This window comes from Colletes gigas, unplaced genomic scaffold (assembly GCF_013123115.1).
Source record: "Colletes gigas isolate AHSC1104 unplaced genomic scaffold, ASM1312311v1 Colletes_gigas_Sc00030, whole genome shotgun sequence".
NCBI lineage: Eukaryota > Metazoa > Arthropoda > Insecta > Hymenoptera > Colletidae > Colletes > Colletes gigas.
In genome coordinates, this window is record NW_025106659.1 from 1,766,106 (window position 1) to 1,784,948 (window position 18,843).

The following is an 18,843-nucleotide window of genomic DNA, read 5'->3' on the forward strand; positions in this document are numbered from 1 at the left end:
CGAATGCTTTATTAATAGCATAACATTTATTCAACTTCAGGACTTAACGTGAGTTAAATACTGATTAACTTCGATATCGTGAATGTAGGAGATTTGTATTGAACATTTGTGTCGCGCTGTAGTTTTGTTGAATGTTAATTTATGTGCAAAAGGGTGGAAAGTGTTTTCTTCGAGAAGGAATGGGTAACCAGGGACAGCGAAACAACGGGGAGAACAAAACGAGCGGTTGTGAAAGACAGACGTGATTCTTATACGATATTAATCTGTGTTGCTAATTATTAATTTGTGTAAAAGGATTGTATGCTTTGTGTATTTCAAATTCGTTTCTACAATTATATCATTTGTACATTTGTTCCAAATACAATTCTCTTTGTTAAATCTTACATAAGTACCCTAAGATACTTTGAATGGGACCTGTCCTAGTTACGTTTCCGTCCAAATGTCACTGGACATTTTGCTCGTCCGTCTTGGAAAATGCAAATTAACGCCAAACCTACCACGAATGGTCAAATAACCGTTTTTAAAATTTCGTTTAGAATTTCTAACATACAATGTTATTTTACTACCATTTAACTTCATGACTTTTCTTATAGTATACGTACAATGAATTTTTCCATATTCACTTCTATTCTTATTGTTTGTTTTCGGAGAAAAATATATAGTCTGTCCTGCCTACCGCGACTGATCATCTGACCGGTTGAGCGATTTATATTGTTTTGTAAAAAATCGGACAAAATTTGGTATCAAATTCTAGTTAACATTCGATGTAAATAGGAAATATATAGCAAAGATGAAAGGAGAAAATCTTCAGTTTCCACTGTCTTGGAACAGTCTAACAACGCGTATTAAAGGTACTAAAACTTTAGACGCGTGTAGTTCTGAAACTACTAGTGTTTTCTTCATAATTATACCACTGTTAGAAGTGGCAAGGTCTCCCGTTTAAAATCGTTTTAGGTTTATGTCGATCCAACTTTCCGTTTTAGAAATATTGTAATTTAAATAAAGGGTTAATTTTTTAAATTAAACTGTCTCTATCTCTATCTAATGCGTCAGACCTCTCTCTCTCTCTCTTTCTCACACGTGAGTCGTGATAATCGTGACCGAGTGACGTAATATTTAATATTTACTACGAGCACGTGTGATCAACGACCTTGCCAAGGCCGTAGTGAAAGTTCATTGATCTCGCGACGTATGTAAACAATGACAAGTAAATAAACACTTCGAACCCTTATATCTCTGAAACTAACCACGTTATCGACTTGTACGGACACTCATTTTAAAGGGCACTGCATCCTCTATCCGATGATCATAACGACTACTATAATTTTTGCTGTCTTCTATGTTTATTTTGAAATTAACTTTGACTCTATGCATCCAAAGAAGTTTCAACAAGAAAAAATGGAACACTGGGCATTTAGTAAGTAGGTTTAGTGTTAAGGTACACGTACAATTTTCTAAAGCGACTTTATTGTCCCGCTTTCTTACATTTAGTCATTTTAACTTTACTATAAATTTTGTGGCGTTCGTATGAAGTTAAAATAAATGTGCAAAACTGTGCGAGACAGCAAATTTTGAAAATAAACGCGTTTAAAATCGAAGAAAGACTCGTGGATGATATTACTAAAAAGTTAGAATAGTATTAATGAAAGAAATTCTAAGGAATAGTCGATTGAACCGTGGTTAAGGTCGACTCTATTCCTTGCGTTCGAAGCAATCGTTATAATTTAATGTTTCGCGGCATTCCGGGAGAAAGGAAATCTCGAACAAGTTCAATTTCCCAAGTTAATTAATAGACGTCTGCTCGCGTTTGTTACGTTGAAGTAACAGCGGCGGCCGAGTTTTGGCTAATTTCGCCAATTCCAATGTCCGATTCCTCCGGATCGGCGGCTTTAATGGCGCGCAACTTCGCGCGAATATAGACGATATCGCGAGGCAAGGTTTAGAGAGGGTATCCTGCGTGGTTGCGCGTCGTGTATAATCCACCCCTCGCCGCCCCTTTCGAGAATATGCATCGACGACCATACACGACCCGGCGGTTTTGTCATTCTAATAGGCAGGCATTCTGATGCATCAATTATAGAAACACAGCCAATCCGGTCCCCTATTACACGGCCGCCGAATAACGCGGTCCGATTGCGCCCGATTATGCGAATAATAAATTGGCATTCGGATGCGCCGCGCCCCCGAGACAGTTGTCGTTCTACTGCGCAGAATACCAACCTTTTGTACAGATTACCCTTTCCACAAGCTAGTGTAATTTGCAAGCGAGATACAACGCGTATAGTTTCATAAACACTGCGTGCTCCAATCGTATAGTACACAAACATGCATGCATACTTACAAGAGATGTTCACGAAAATTTAAATTTGCAACATTGCGTGCGAGTAGTTCGTTCGAAACGTAAAATCATTTCACGTTGATGCTATAATCATACTCGACGGAGTGAAATTATTCCGTTAAAAATAGGCAGACTCCTCTTTCTCCCGGAATATATGTATTCAAAATTTTGTTTTGTTTTGTATACTTCTGAATTCAGTTTTACATCACTCTCATCTTATGTTTTATATAAAATTCCTTATTTATCCGAGGAAAAGGATTTTATCCGTTAAATAAACAAACTTTAAACAAAACAGTGAGATATATTTTTCTAAATTTAATGAGAAGAATTTTTTTATATTGTTATATTGCGTACAAATAAATTTAAATAAAACAATTTTGCAGACATAAAGACTTGCATAACTTTTACAACGTTTGTTTCGATATTTTTCACCGCCAATGAGAATATGGGAATAGAAGGTTCACTTCCTCATATTATATTATGACACCAACGAACAATGGTTTTGCGTTACGGATGAACTACTCTACTTGCTAGTAATGTTTCAAAATTTTCTGAATTTAAACAAATTTGTTTTTAAAATTTTCATGACTTACTGGTACTTTTCTGAAACTAGCAATTGTAACAAGACTAACTTCATGGGATTAACAAAACAAACAATTTTTTAATACACCTTTGTACTGGTTATGAGTTATTTGAAATCGTCATGTTACGAGACTCACTCTGTATACTATTTATGATAGCAATGTAAGTATAAAAATAATATAATGTAAATATAAAAATATGGTATATGAAAAATACATAACATTTTTGTTAATAATAATCTATTAAAATTTTAAAAGTCACTCTTAAGAATAGGAAATGTAGAAAATGAAATGAAAAATTCACAAAACAATGTAAACAATAGAATAGAATAGATTCTCAGAAGCTTGGTCATTAAATATTCACGTATAAAATTAATCAGACTTTCTCGAAAAAGTTAAAAACGCAGTTTAAAAATGAGAAAGAAGAAATGCATAAGGATGTTGAACGCAGTAAAACGAGTCGGAGCAATTACAAATGAATGTGTTGAAAATCGTAACGTTTTTAACAAATCAACAATTCTATTTTGAACTTGAGCTACAATACGAAAATCATGCAATTTATAAAAGAAACTACAGACTTTGACATCTGAATGATTATTAGTGTATTAACTGAACAATGTTTGTTTACATTCGTTGTTAGCTAAAAATATTATTAATACGACGATTACACTTACAGTTCGAATACTTTCGTGATCTACGATATGCTATTAAATCTAATTAAAGTCAATTTCAATTAGGAATGTGTCATCGTTCGAATACTTTCGTGAGCTTGTGATAATCAGGGGCAAAATTGAGTAGACACTTGTCTATTTTATGTAAAAATATAGTAATTCAACAGTAATCAATCTGTTAAAATCTACCAAGCATTTGATGCTGCGCTACTTACAAACCAAGAAGTTACATTAACACAGGCAGTAAACAGTTCCAATAATAGAAATCCAAGATGCAGCAGCAATAAAAAATAACGACGAACAATGTGGTTGACGCTTACACTGGTCAAATTTCAATATAAATTCACATTCATAAGGTTCATGAGGTAAATTTTCTAGCAATAAAAGGAATGCTTAACCAGAATACGATGAGAACGAAAGTCTGATAGAAAGGTAATTTGAAACTGCATTTTAGCCCCGCAACATCTTTCTTTACGCGGAGGTTACAATGTTACACACATGGCTAGATGGTACTAAAATACAAAACGGAACATCCATTGATGTTCAAATTTTATTCTTTTCATTTCTGAAAACCTATTCGACATTTAGCACGTAACGTCTCTCTTTGATAGTCGAGCGAAGCAATTTGGGTACGATTTATGACGGCGGATACTTCCGTGAAATGGCTGCGAGACACTTTTTCCCTGACCTAGCTCCATAGAGCACTCATTTCGCCTCGCAATGCCCGGGATGCACTAAAATTCGATTTTGTCTCGCTGCGCGCCACACTCTACCAGCGAAAGGCAAATTCTTCGACGATGTGCACGACGATAGAGAAGCTACGGGCACGGCCTCTCCTGTCTCCCTTGTCTGATAGCGGCGTGCTATTAATCGTATTAGTCGGACGGTAGGTCGTCTGAGTGGTAGGCACCGCTACCTTCATCCACAAAGGCACCGTGCATACCTCTGCCCGCGTGCCGAGATGCTCCTTGCCAGACGGAAATCGCATGTACCAAGAAAGAGAATTTTACTTGGGCTCTCTTCATCGAATCAAACGACACGTTTGACCGGGCCCAAGGCTATTCTAATTCTATTTCGTCGATCCGGAATTCACGGGCGCCGCTACCTCTCGCTGGCACGAGAGGTTCCTCGATTACACACGATGGTTCACCTACAGTGAGTGTAAAAAGTATTCGTACACTAGTCAATTTGAAAAAAAACTTTGCAGAACTTTGTTTATTACAAAAGTATGTTAACAAAAACATACATACATATTCTTAGAAATCTCTGGAACAAATGTCATTAACAACAAATTATTTATTTATATTTATTATGAAAATATTAACAAATTTCCAGAAATTGGCGTGAAATATACGTGTAATAAGTATTCGTACACTTCTAATTTTACAACAAAAACTGTAAATTTTAGTACATAAACGTAACAAAAATCAGTCTATTTGCTATTTTAGTATCTAGTGGGATTTCCTTTAGATTGTATAATCGCTTTAAGCATTTGCGGCATTGAATTTACTAAATTTTTGGTTATAGTACTAGAAATTTTGTTCCATTCCTCTAAAAGTGCATTTTTTACATCTTGTTTCGAAGAAATGTGATGGTCTCGAATTTTTTCTTCAAGATGACTCCATAAGTGCTCTATCACATTTACGTCTGGAGACTGTGGAGGGATTTTTAATTGCTGCGGCACATTATATAGGATCCACTGACGTGTATTATAAGCATTATGCTTTGAATCATTATCTTGCAAAAATATATAATTGCCCTGTAACTGCATTTTATTTGCACTAACCTGAAGATGCTCTTTTAGAATATCGATGTACATTTTGTGATCCATGATACCATCAATAAAATGGAGGGATCCAACTCCGCTCGCACTCATAGAGCCCCAAACTGTGACTGATCCTCCTCCATGCTTTACGGTCGGCTTCAAATTTCTTTTTTCGTACTCGGTATTTTTCTTCCGCCATACTGTATATCGTCCATTTGACCCAAATATGTTAAATTTACTCTCATCAGTAAATATAATACGGTTCCAGTGCTCCATAGGAACATTAACGTACTCTTTCGCGAATTGCAATCATTTCTTTCTATTAATTTCATTTACGAAATATTTCTTACGAGCTACTCGGCCGTGATATCCTCTATCCCGTAAAAAATTACGTACTGTGCTACTGCATACATTAATGTCCAGATCATTTTTAAGTTCAGCTGTGATTTTCACCGCACTTATCTTTGGATTTTGCTTTATTTTATAATTATCCATCGGCCGGTATACTCATTTATTATTCGTTTACGTCCGTTTCTTGGATTATTTTTTACAGTTTTTCGATCGCCATATCTGTCAATGATTCCTTGAATCGTGGACCTCGGTCTATTTAAAACTTTAGAAATTTCACTCAGTGTTTTACACTTATTATGTAAATTTATAACAATTTTCCTTTCTTCTTCAGAGGTTTCCTTGCGTTTTCGTCCCATTTTACTGATAATTTCGTTGATAATGTTTGAATTCAGGATACTACCTATACCGACAGCGTCTCCAGACATACTGATGCTAAGTATGTTTACATATCATGGATTATCTTGTAATCGTTCTATGTGGAATGTTACGAATCAAAGACTGTACGAATACTTATTACGCGTATATTTTAGGTCAATTTCTGGAAATTTGTTAATATTTTCATAATAAATATAAATAAATAATTTGTTGTTAATGACATTTGTCCCAGAGATTTCTAAGAATATGTATGCATGTTTTTGTTAACATACTTTTGTAATAAACAAAGTTCTGTAAAGTTTTTGTTCAAATTGACTAGTGTACGAATACTTTTTACACTCACTGTAAATATCTCCTGTAATTCTGGAGGCACAGAAAGTATTTGATATGTCATTTGAATGGTTCGAAGAAACCATTGTGTTGCAAGAAACATTTTTTTCTAGGGTAATTTTTTCCAGACTTTACAAAGTTATTATTTTTTTTCTAAACAGATGCGTGGCATCTATTGTCCTTTTATTAAGATAGTTGCCTAATATGTATATGTATATATGAGAGAACATAACAGAGAAATTAGGTTTTTCTTAATGGTTTTATCGTTACAATCACTTTTCTACTATATCTGTACGTTGCAACGGCTATATAAATAAAATATATATACAAGGGTGTCTCAGTCGATTTTGACATCTTGATTTTCTCGGTATTCTGGCATGTAGCGAAAAATGTTTCATAGGGAACTTAAATGGTATCTAGTGGGGTATATTCTTGTGTGATTAATCTTTTCTTAGGCGGACGCGTCAAGGATAAGGAAGGTCAACTATGTTTTTTTAAATGAAATGAGGTACTTTTTTATACATCAAATGCTGCAGCTAGGTATTCTTTATAACGTTAAGTCGTAGCAACGCACAGATATAATAGAAAAGTGATTGCAACAATAGAATCCTTAAAAAAACTGAACTTCTCTGTTCTATAAAGTATAAGCCTAATACCAAATTAACAGTAAAAATACGTTCAGATATCTACATTATATGACCTTTGAGTTGAAAAGTGAAATGAAATTATTCAAGTAAAATAATTGGTTTCGGAACGATAGCAAAAGATCATAAATTATCGTGTTTGAAATTACGTTACTTCTTTTTGTAGTTATCATATAATAAATTAGGGTTATGAAATGCGCAATACTTTCTGGCTCACCCTAATATAGCACAAATCCCTCGCATTTGTCAAGTAGATCGACCTGAGGGAGAATTGCTTACACTGCGCACAAAAGAGTCGCGGTAGTGGTATTTTCGGATCGTACACGGAAATGCCGTTATGAAGGAAACGTATAGAATATGCCCATGTACGTAGCAGTCAGATCTTGAAAAAGGTACCAAAACACCAAGAAAAATTCCTTGGAATTTATGTCCCATTTGGCGTTGTTTCCGAGTTATAATCTCTTGGTACGTTTCAGTATCATTTTAAGAAATGAAAGTATTATAATATAAACAGTTCGAATCGAACATGTATATAAATAATAGAGCTTGAAACATGAATCATTATTTTACGAATGCTATTTCAGTGTGTAATTTCAATTATTTTTGACAAATAATTTACATATCACCGTGAATGGGGAAATGCTTTGATTTTTAATTCTTTTTAAATTCACGTGTCTTATCGGTGAATGTTGTTTCAAACGCACGTTTTCACTGTAAAACATTCTCGTTTGATATTGTACTTATACACTAGTTTCCCGATATTAATTGGATGCAGTGATATTGTTTTTATATTTATATTGTCTAGAGAATCCCTGTAATGTTATATTCTTTTTGCAATAAATTTCAAAATCTTCAGCTTATGAATTATCTTACAAAATACATTTCTTATTTCTTTAATATAACTTACCAAATCCAAACCAAACAATAATTACCGATGGATAGTGGAAATATATTTTCAAAGTTTTTAAGTATATTTAATGGAATACATTTAATGTTTTATTAACAGAGTCAAGCCAATGCAGACTATAAATTTTCGTGCTTAGCAGTCTGAGTTAGAAAATAAAATAATTATTCATGACCAACATAAAGTATACTTTGTATAAGAACTTGCTTCTAATATGATAAACAGTGAACAGTGAACAGTTTACGCATTACAACACACGACGTATTAAATAGAAACGGAAACGACTTCATCAAATAACAGGAAATTTATTTGTAACTTATAAAGTATCTCAGTTATTTGTCACTTTGGAAAACGCGTATTAAACTGTTCAAGTATGTCATTAGCAAAGATTCCATTGAATATTGTTAAAATAAGGTTACGCTTTAAAATTTCCGTCACAAAAGCTCCGACGACTGCACAAAAAATACAAGGTCAGCATAAAACCGCATATACATCTACTTTAATTGAATTTCCACTTAGCCCGTTTAAATTCAACGAATGTAATAATTTATAATACAATCTTTCCGCGTTTTCTTTTTCAGCCAGCGAGGAGAAAACGTTATTCACGATGTAAGTGAAATTCATAACGAAGACCGCTATAAATTGCGATCTTTAAAACGTCCAAACCTGACCGCAATTGCAACAGTAAATTCAATACGGCACGGAGAAATTAATTTTTTCATCTATGAACTCTTTTATGTTGAACTTGTTCAATTGAGTCTGAAACCACTAGAAGACACTAACAATCTCCGTCGAAACCATTTCGCTAGAAGATAACATACGCTTTCAGAACAAGAAGTTACGTCTAATTAAGACGTTGCACGATGAGGAATCAAACATGATCGTCACGATACTGACAGACTTAGTCAATCGAACCTATAGAGTTTTCTTTATTTTGCAATTACATACAGAGTGTACCGGTAAAAATAGTCTACCTCGATATTTTCATTGTTTTAATTTTCGCTCAGCAGACTCTGAACCTACACCTAAAATAAAGGATGGGGAAAGTTAAGCCATACGAACGAAACTTCATTCTTTTGGTGAACTGAAGTTGATGAAATCAAATCAATAACAATTCCACTATTTTACGCGACTTTTTTTACTAGAAGAAGGGGAAATTCCTTGATTTATCAAACCCTGTAATATTCGAATCAAAATATGTATTCAAAAGAAGACAGTGATTTTCATAGTAGTAGTATTATTGTCGCGAAGATGACTAAGAAATGGTTAGAACCCTGAAGATACATATCGTTGCAATTTGGCATGCTTGCACTGTCGTCGTTGCTCATGATCGAGATCATTTATAAAAAAAGTATTACAATGACTATATTACTTCAGAATACTTAATCATCGATAAAGTTGATGCACTAGTTATATTGTTGTTATATTGTTGTAATGATTCGTAAAATGAACACGTGACTCGTAAGTTGAACATTTGCATCCCTTCCAAGTGGGGGATCCCCCTTGGAATCAGTGAAACGTGAAATTTCAAATCGTCAAATTTACCAACCCCGGACGTTCATTTCACGAATGATTGCTGTAAATCTAATTTCTTTTCATAAAAGTGTTGTTTGCAACATGCGTCCGCATCGTCCGATCAAGTTACGCCTTCGTATGTGTTATTTTACCAGAAAATAATTTGCAGGGGTAGAAAATGAAGAAAATTTGAAAAGAGAGTATTCACTAAGCGTAACCTTTGTTGAGAGCTTGTGCAATGTGTTGCACGTCGAGAGCTCTTCTTGCACATCTGTTGATATGCAAGGCGTTGGTTTGTTTGTAGTGGACTGTATTTCTGTTGAACGTGTTGTTTGGACGTTTTGTAAATTTGTGTCCCTTGTATGCTAAATCTCGCGCCTTATATCCTAATGTAAGAAGCCAGCCGGTAAAAACTATCTATCGGTAAAAACCCTGGCCCAACGGTCAGGACCAGGTCGCGAGATCGCTGGAGAGGGCCCTTTATGGCGATTATCATGTGATTTAGTTTACATTGACACTAAAACCACTTAGCTAATGACTTGTAGCGTCAATGTAAACGCTGATTTGCCGTTATAAATGGAACGACATGTTTCGCGACGCAACAACCTTCTTCTTTGTTGTGCAATTCGCCAGAACCGGTAGTCATTCGAGGGTTAACGGGACGATTCAGATCAAAATATGCAATTGCACTGCACGCGCAACTTGACATCAACGGGGAATCAGCTGAAGATTCTCAGAAAGTTGCCGCTTGGATATCATAAGCGGGGTCAAGTACCGATGACGCGTTCCACTGATATATTTTCGCGAGGTCTTTCGCATAATTCTGTAAAAATATACAGAGCGAGTGGCGGTGAAGTAGGAGAGAGCGGTCTTCGAGTAGCAAAGAAAGCCGCCGTGTGCGGTATAACTTGGCAAGGCAACGAACCTTCCACAATCCTCATCCTCCTCCAACGTCACCACCACCTCTCGTGCCACGACCTCCTCCTCGTCTTTTCGTCGACTTAGCCAGTAGTTCTCTACCTACATACCTACGTGAGTGGAAGAAAGACACCGCCATTTCTATAGGCATTCATCATTCACTCCTCGCTCAACGTTCCCCTTTCTCTCTCACACTTTTGCCCTCTCCCGCTTATTCCCTCTCATTTTACCTACTTCCGACTATTTCTGTGTTTGCGCCACCACCCCCTCTCTATCTTTCTCTGTCTTACACCCGCACATCCACCCTTCCTTCTCCACAATCATTTCCCGCAACTTCTGACGTTACGTCCCTGAAATCTGCATTGATGGTAATCTACCAGGCTTTTAACCGAATATCACGCTCGCGACGGAGGATTTCGGGCGACCGATTTTGGATCTCGAAGAGAAACTGCTGGGCGCTTGAATCCAGGATACACGGAGTTGAAAAACACCAGTCGACTCGAGCTACGAAGTTTCCCAGGCTACCGTACAAACGATGTTTATGCCATGCGAGTTTTCGAGATATTTGTCCTTTAGTACGAATTACACACATTTCCCAGCGGGTTCTTCGTCCGTTTGTTTAATTACACGCAATTTGTAAACGCGCGCGTACGTTTCACAAAAAATAGGTATCGTTTAAAATTTACCTGGCAAAGAAAACTTTACTTTAATGTTAAACATTTATGTCACAATCTGGAAAAAAAATAAGAAATACTTATGATTTATAAAAAAGGAATAACATTTCTGCACTCTACTTTCTTTCTTACCTAATGTCTCGCATAAACTTAAAGACTAAGTTCGTATCATTGTCAAATTTCAAAATAATTCTTTTAAAATTAGACAAGAATTCAATATTTAAATTGAAAACAAATTGTGCAATAATTGTAAAACAACGTTCGTCAAACCAAACACACGCTGATAAAATTAATAATAGCCTTAAAAATTACCAAATCTGGAATCTAAATTATTCTTAATAAATTAGAGGTAGCTATAAGAAAAGAATAAAATCACTTAGATGAGAAACAAAATATGAAGCAAAATTCAAAAATAGTGGAGGTACGTTATGATAATTTCGAACTATGTAAGACATATACATATATAATAATCTTTTTTTATAATTTGATTTATATTCATTACTGTATTTTCTCCCTCCCGTCTTATACAAAAAAGGTAAACATTTATATTTATAAAGTGTCATATTCTATACTTACAAAATTTTATACATTTTATCTATTTAACTAATTGATATTAATTCCATATCGATTGCAAGTCCTCTCATTTGTAACTTTTTACACGATTTCTAATCTATTTCTTCCCTCCAAACCTTAAACACGAAAAACAAACGTTTGAATTTGTAAACAGTCAGATTGTATACTTCAAAAATTGAACACATTTTATTTTTTCATTTTGTCTCTTTGACTAATTTGATGTTAAATTCACTGTCCATTGTAGCTACCCTCATTTTTATATTTACTTAATTACATTTCGTTCGTCTTCTACAATTCATTTACTCGTATATTTCAAAGTATTAACGATCAACATTTTTATTCTGAAAAGAACCAAAATTACGGGTCGAAGCGTTTATATTTAACAAACAATGCTTAATCAGACTATAAATATACTCTAAAATATTTGTATGCGCAGTTTGGAGTGCTTAAACTTACGCTCTCGATCGTCTGTACCTATTATTCGCTGGTAGAGTTAATATTAAAGGTTCCGAATTTGGTACGATATAAGCACTTCACCCTGGATTTACGAAATCGAATTACACAAAGTACTTTACGGTTTATGTACTAATTTTGCCAGCATGTTTTGTGGCTAAAAGTAAGACGAGAATTTTATGTAAACATGGTTCCATGCTTTATTAAAAGTTTGTAACAAACATATGAAATGTCAAGAAAACAATAAGAGTTTCCCTCTTAGGATAAAAAGGATACTAAATAATGTTTATGTTATCCGTTGATACAAGCTATGTTTATTATTTTGAAACGAATCAATACCACCCCAATTTGTTCACTTTATTAGAATTTTACTTTCAATTATATTTCGGTTCGTGAATTTATGATCTTCTAAATATTAAAAGTATTTTCGTTTATAATGTTTATATGAAAAATATTTGAGCTGTCATTAGAAAATACCAACAAAAGTTTTTTTTATAAAACAGCAGACAAGAGACAATATTATTTTTACTATTGCTTCCATACCTCATATTTTTTATGTAATTTTTATGATATTTTCGTTGTATATTTAAATACAGAACATGTTTAATAAAGTATTTACGAAAACCTATGGAACTTTCGTGGTTTCGGAAAAGTCGTTAAATACTGTACTATTGCTTTTTTCATGGATAAATATATTTCAGAATTTTGAAAGAATATTAGATTCCGTATATAAACATATTAACGTAATATTGATCGTAAACCTAGCAGTTAACGGGATATTTTGTCTCGTTCCTCGACTATTTTCTTCGCGTAACATTAAGTTGGGGATTTAATATCATCGAATATCTCAATAAAACAGCCGTGTTTACTAATGTAAAAAGTGTTATGTCCGTGCTTCGGTACCGAAAATATCAAAGCTGCTTTATTGAAAATTTTATTGACATTGATCTTCAACCAGACATTGCGCGAAGCAATTTTTCGGGAAGGAGCAAAGTATCGCGTTAAGGGGATCGATATATTTTTACTCAAAACTTGATACTCTTTCACCTATGATAAAACCTTGTACTCTACACATTGTTATACTCAAAACCAGTTCCCAAATTACTACACGTAAGCGTAGTAAATGTCTTATTTTGTATAATGTATTTGCTACATTTAAAACTAATTTCTAGTACCTATTTCAATTCCATGAATTTCTATTGATCAAACAAATTAAAGAGTTCAACCATTGAACTTGGGACTAAACGCATAGACATACGATAGATGAACAATTCCAACCGAAAAGTCGCATAAACTCACATTATTCTATTGTAACGCCGCACAAACTGTAATAGCTCTAGAAATTTGTTCTTCTGCTATTTTGCTCTCTATAGAATTAATAAATGAGCAATGAACATTTTTTATGTGTAGTTATTTTAACTGGAAACGTAATCAATGATGAATTGAACGATCTACATCATTATTCTGTGTGTTTGTGCAACAGAATTTCAAAATCAGTTTACTACTAATTAACAAACTTAAAATTAAAAATACTAATTAACAAACTTCCATTACAAATGTCAGTAACATTATGATTCTATGAAATTGATGCACACAAAATGAATAAAGTCAGTCGCGCTGGAGGCCAGGAACTCCTCGTTTTGGAATAATTTATTTTCTAAAAAAGGACCCAAACGCTCAGAGGTCATTGAACAATCAGAAACACAAACTGACGGTGAAAGAATTTCATAGTCCAATCCATTATGTTTTCCTATCGTCTTCGTTACATGAAGTTTACAGTTCACATACAAGAAATTAAGTATCATCATACATGTTAATATTCGTCTTGTTTCGAACAAACATATTCAACTCATCGTCACTATGTTTTTACAAAATGTAATTTAGAAACAATGAATCTATTCTGTATAAAACTAATAAATAGTAAACTCATCGTTATTCTAAATGAAGTAACATTAATGTTTTTTCGGATTTTCTTAGAATCATTTTTCATTCCCACTGACAATATCGAATTATCTCCTAAATAGATTTTGTTCGTTTTACTCTATCCATTTAAACTTTTAAGCGACACCCAAATCATATAAAACCGAATTTAAAAATGATCATAACAAATGAATAACAGACGTTCATTTGCAAGACTATCATGTTGATTACTTTGAAAAAACTCTTTCTAAATTTCCATCTAATACCTTTTTTTCTTAAGGTTTATAAACACCAACTTTGAATTTTAAAGGGTAACTTTTGTTACTTATCGCTTTAACGGCGACTTCTTTCAACCACTCAATTTACTTTGGAATTTACAATTGGAATTTATGAAGAAATGTTACTCGAATATAATGATTATTCTGTACGTGGAACAAGTGAATGTTAAATAAGTAACACAGAATCCCTACAAAGATTAATAATTAAAGTAGTTAGTCAGTTTCAAAACGAAAATATACAAGTATTTATGAAGTACTTCTTATCCATGTAGAGTTTATTAAATTAACATTTCGTAATATATTAAATTGTTTCACCGTTTACTAACGTTTGTGGAGTAATTGAACGAATAGAATTCGCGAATTTCACATAACAATATTATATCATGATATTACAAACGTCGGTATGTGCATGACGTTTCATTTTCCATTAATGAATCAACCATAGTTCCGGATAATGTTTTCTTTCGAATAATGAAAACCAATCATAGTAACGTTAAACACTTCAAACAATTGTTCTGGAAACAACACGTAAACTGTAATATAGTAATAATATGAACGTTTTCACCCTCAACCGGACCCGGATTACTGTCAGCTTTGTTGTGCACGCGTATAATTTCCATTGAAAAGGATCACGCATAGTCCTGACAATGCATCAAACGGAAAATATTCAACAACACGGACGATGGTCGTTACACGTTTGTACAAAATCCGTAATTTGCACACGTCCATTGGTTTGCGTCTCCGTCGTTATCTTTGCTTTTTTCCTCCGCAAAGAGAAAAAAAAAACGTCAACTGCACTCCCTTTCACGCGCCAGCGTAGAAACTGCACATCGAGAACGTAGTATTTACTTCCATCCACTGTAAATAGACACCTACGAGTCGAGTGCAACAACCCTCCACCAACCAACGGAGTGGTTGCACAAAGTTCGACCAGACGCGCCACTACTCGCATGATGCACTCGCGGACTCGAACCCGAACCCAAAACCCGTAAACTCGATCAGCGAATAAGACATGCAAGCGAACACTCACCGATGGAGATCTTGTCGGGATATGCCGCGGGCAGGAGGACCAGCAACACGCACAAAGCGGTCGTCATCAGAGTGGCAGTGGACGTCGGCCTGCTGATCCGCGAACTTTCAACCTTTTTGGTGTTTCCAAACGTAACAGACACGGCACTGTGAAAAATCGTCGCGCGACGCCGCCGTCGCGACGAGGGTGGACCACCCGTTCCGTGAACAACCGGGAGCATCTCCGTGCTCCGTGGTCTGACACAAACTGCCGTACTCCACTTGGCGTGAACTCGATCTCGCTTGAACCGCCCCAGCATCCCTCTCTCTTACGTTTGTGTCTTCGTCCCTGAACCCCGGACCAGCCGCCATTTAACCAGCCCTACCGCCCTTCTCTTCCCTACCCTTCGCTGCTCTTCGTTTCTGTTCTCCTCTCTTGTTCCCTCTTCTACCCTCTACCACCCACCACGCTACAGATCCTGGTCTCGGTGCCATCTCTACCACCAACTCCGACGCATACCCTCTCCAACACTGTGTTCTCACTCTCTCTCTCTCGCTTTCCCTCGCCCCCCATTCCCTCTTACTCAATCACCGTTAGCTCGCTCCCTTTCTCTTTCTCATTTTCCCTCTTTCTCACCCTCTCTCTGTCTACCTGCTTTTTCCCTATTTCTCGGTGTTTGTTCGGGGTGGAAGCGCACGCTTAACGCGCATGTTACGACAGAAGCGCACCGCGCACGTTCCCTACACCCGGCATTTCCTGCTACTTTCTGCCGGTAGATACCAATGCGTTCTGACGCCGTTGCTCGGTCGGTACCATGAAAGTAAAAACTGGAGCGCCCTGAGTGGCGACCGCCTCCGAAAGCGGCGATAACTAGTCGCGGAGCAGATTATCGTATGTAAACATCGAGGGCAGCGCGACTACTCTGTTGGGAATGACGCTCATCGTGTCGCGACCACAGACGAGGTATACGAGTAGACGTTCACCTTATGGGCTTTCATGGCCCAATCTCACTGCCATACCGACCTGGAAATTCGGAGATGATTTTAGCGGCCTCTTCTCATGGATGGCGGTCAGTTGAGAAACTATTCACTGAATTAGGATTTATGGGTAGCAGATGTAGTGTATGCGTAAATACATGTGAGTTGACTATGAAACGGATTAAAAAACGCAATTTTCAAACGACGATTCTGAAATAGAGCACATTGGTATCTACAAAAAAGTATTAGTCAATGGGGGGTCAAATACAATCATTTTTGGTGCATAGACGCACCCCTCAAATCCTACGCACTTTCGAGAACAAAATTCTTTAACGAAAATATACTGTGTGGCCGGAAATGTTTCTATAACTTTTTAACGAAGCCTCAATCAACAAATTAGTATCCTTGATTTTCGTCTTATTTTGACCTGTAGAATCTCCCATTAAAATTTTTCCCAGGGGTGGCCGAACACCCTGTATAGTTCGGGGAGTTAAATTGTGTAGCAAATCACTTTCTTGTTGATTTACAAGAAAAACAATTTAATTTTTTCAGAACGATTCAAAATTTTTTCTTTTCGTCGAAAAATTTAGGCACCTACCTAGTCGATTAATTGCTATTAAATTTATTAAAATTAATAAAAATAAATAAATTAATCCTATAAATATATAATTTAATAATGAATAAATTATTATTTATATAATTATATATATATGTATATTAAATCCCTGTCGATTTTTCTTAAAAATTCGTTTTTGATGTTTAGTAATTTTGTTTGATGCCCTACAAAAAAAGACTGTTCAATTTATGAGCTCGGGCCCATTCGAACTTTTCATGAAGACATCGTGAACTACATCATATCAAAAGTTCAGCTATTTTAACCGGGGGCCATTTTCCATATGATCTATGCGAGGTCCTTTACGAAGGTGCGAAGAGTCGTGAAAAATTCACTCAAATGCAATTTTGTCGAATGTGCATTTTTCATATATACATATGATGAATTACGCATGCGTTCAAGGTTATCGACAAACCAAAAATGGCGGGAATAATCTTTTCATTTTTTTGGTGAATTAAATTTGTTGAAAGGAAATGATTGGTATTCTATAAACTTCAATTGACTGAATTGAAAATGACGTTGAAGCGTATTATATACGTCACGCTATAAAGCCCGAAAGTAGAACAATCGTGTGTACGTGACAAAGTGCCATGGCCGAAGCGATTTCTTGCTTTATGTAAAAGTTATTACCCCATCTCTCGCAATGAGAACAATATGTTCTTTCTATTCGCTCTCTTTAAACTCGTGCAAGGAGCTGCTCTTAAGTCTCCAGTTGCTTTGCCCTTTGACTTGACGTTCGTAAAGTAAAGCGCTAAATAAAGGAAGCCGGCTGCACCGCTCGCAAAATGTCACATACACTATAGAGTTTCAGAAACACGTCCGAGAACTACGGCCGTTTTCGGAGACGTAAAACGTATGTAGTTACACGTGGCTGTAAAACGTCGATTCGCAGAGACGATTGGCATCGAACTCGAACTACTGATTCTAGGTTATACAAACAGGTATCGCTAGACATAAAAGCTATGAAGACATGTCAAGTAATTCAATAGAGCATTACGAGATCGAAGAAATTATTCCTGTTACAAAAGTGATACGTGAAATAATAACTACAATTACAGCAATGTAAGTAGTAATATATGATAAAAAACACAATAAACACAGTTATAATTTTTACACTTCGTAAACACATTTTGTATTTTCTAGATTCTACATTTAACCTTTGCACTGAATTTCATTATACGTATTCGTTTTTTAACTTTCGAAGTTAGTTGAATCAAGTAAACGATTAATCGAAAATAGCGGCATGCGCAGTACAAGCTACTTATCGCTAGCAATGAATAAGAACCTCTGATTGGTGGACGATTCGTCGTAGAGGCTGAGAAACATATAATTTATGATATATTTACATGTAAAGTATACTGAAATTTGAAGACTAGCCACCAACGATTATCAAAACTCAAAGTCATAGATTACAGTTTATTGTGATGTAGGCATTGAAAAGAGCGAGATTAGCGCATTCTTTGTCTTGTCACAATAACTACGAGCGCCCCAACTTTTTGGTTGGAGTGCCCAGACCCACACCCAGAGATGCCAGAAGCACAGACGAGGTATACGAGTAGACCTTTCACCACAGACGAGGTATATGAATAGACCTTTCACCTAATGTAATTTTACGGCCCGAGTTTCTGGGGTCCCGGGACCTCATTACCATTTTTGTGTCACTCGCAACGTTACCAACAGATTCAGAAATAAATTTTAATCCCTTTCATAGCCAACTCACATGGATTTACGCAAAACTACAGCTGTCTGCCTATCAATACTAATTCAGTGAATAATTTCTCAACTGACCGCCATCCATGAGAAGAGGACGCTGAAATCACCTCCGAATTTTTCGCTCAGTATGGCAATTGTTCGAACTGACGTACAAAAAGACAAAAATTAACGAGATACACTCTTCCAAAGTGGAACAAAATGTTAAAAAGATCATGCATCAAATTGTAAGGGAATCCTCGTA

The 18,843-nt window shown here is 35.7% G+C and overlaps 1 protein-coding gene across 2 annotated transcripts in view; it reads right to left on the reverse strand.

Moving 5' to 3' along the window:
• LOC122401933 (glutamate receptor 1-like) overlaps window positions 1-15,548 on the reverse strand; it is a 458,535-nt gene extending 442,987 nt beyond the window's left edge. For both annotated transcript variants that reach the window (XM_043404374.1, XM_043404373.1), the window contains exon 1: window positions 15,321-15,548. In XM_043404374.1, the coding sequence (XP_043260309.1) occupies window positions 15,321-15,540 (220 nt within the window). In that variant the 5' untranslated portion in view covers window positions 15,541-15,548. The remainder of the gene's footprint in view (window positions 1-15,320) is intronic.
• Window positions 15,549-18,843: the final 3,295 nt, after the last annotated feature.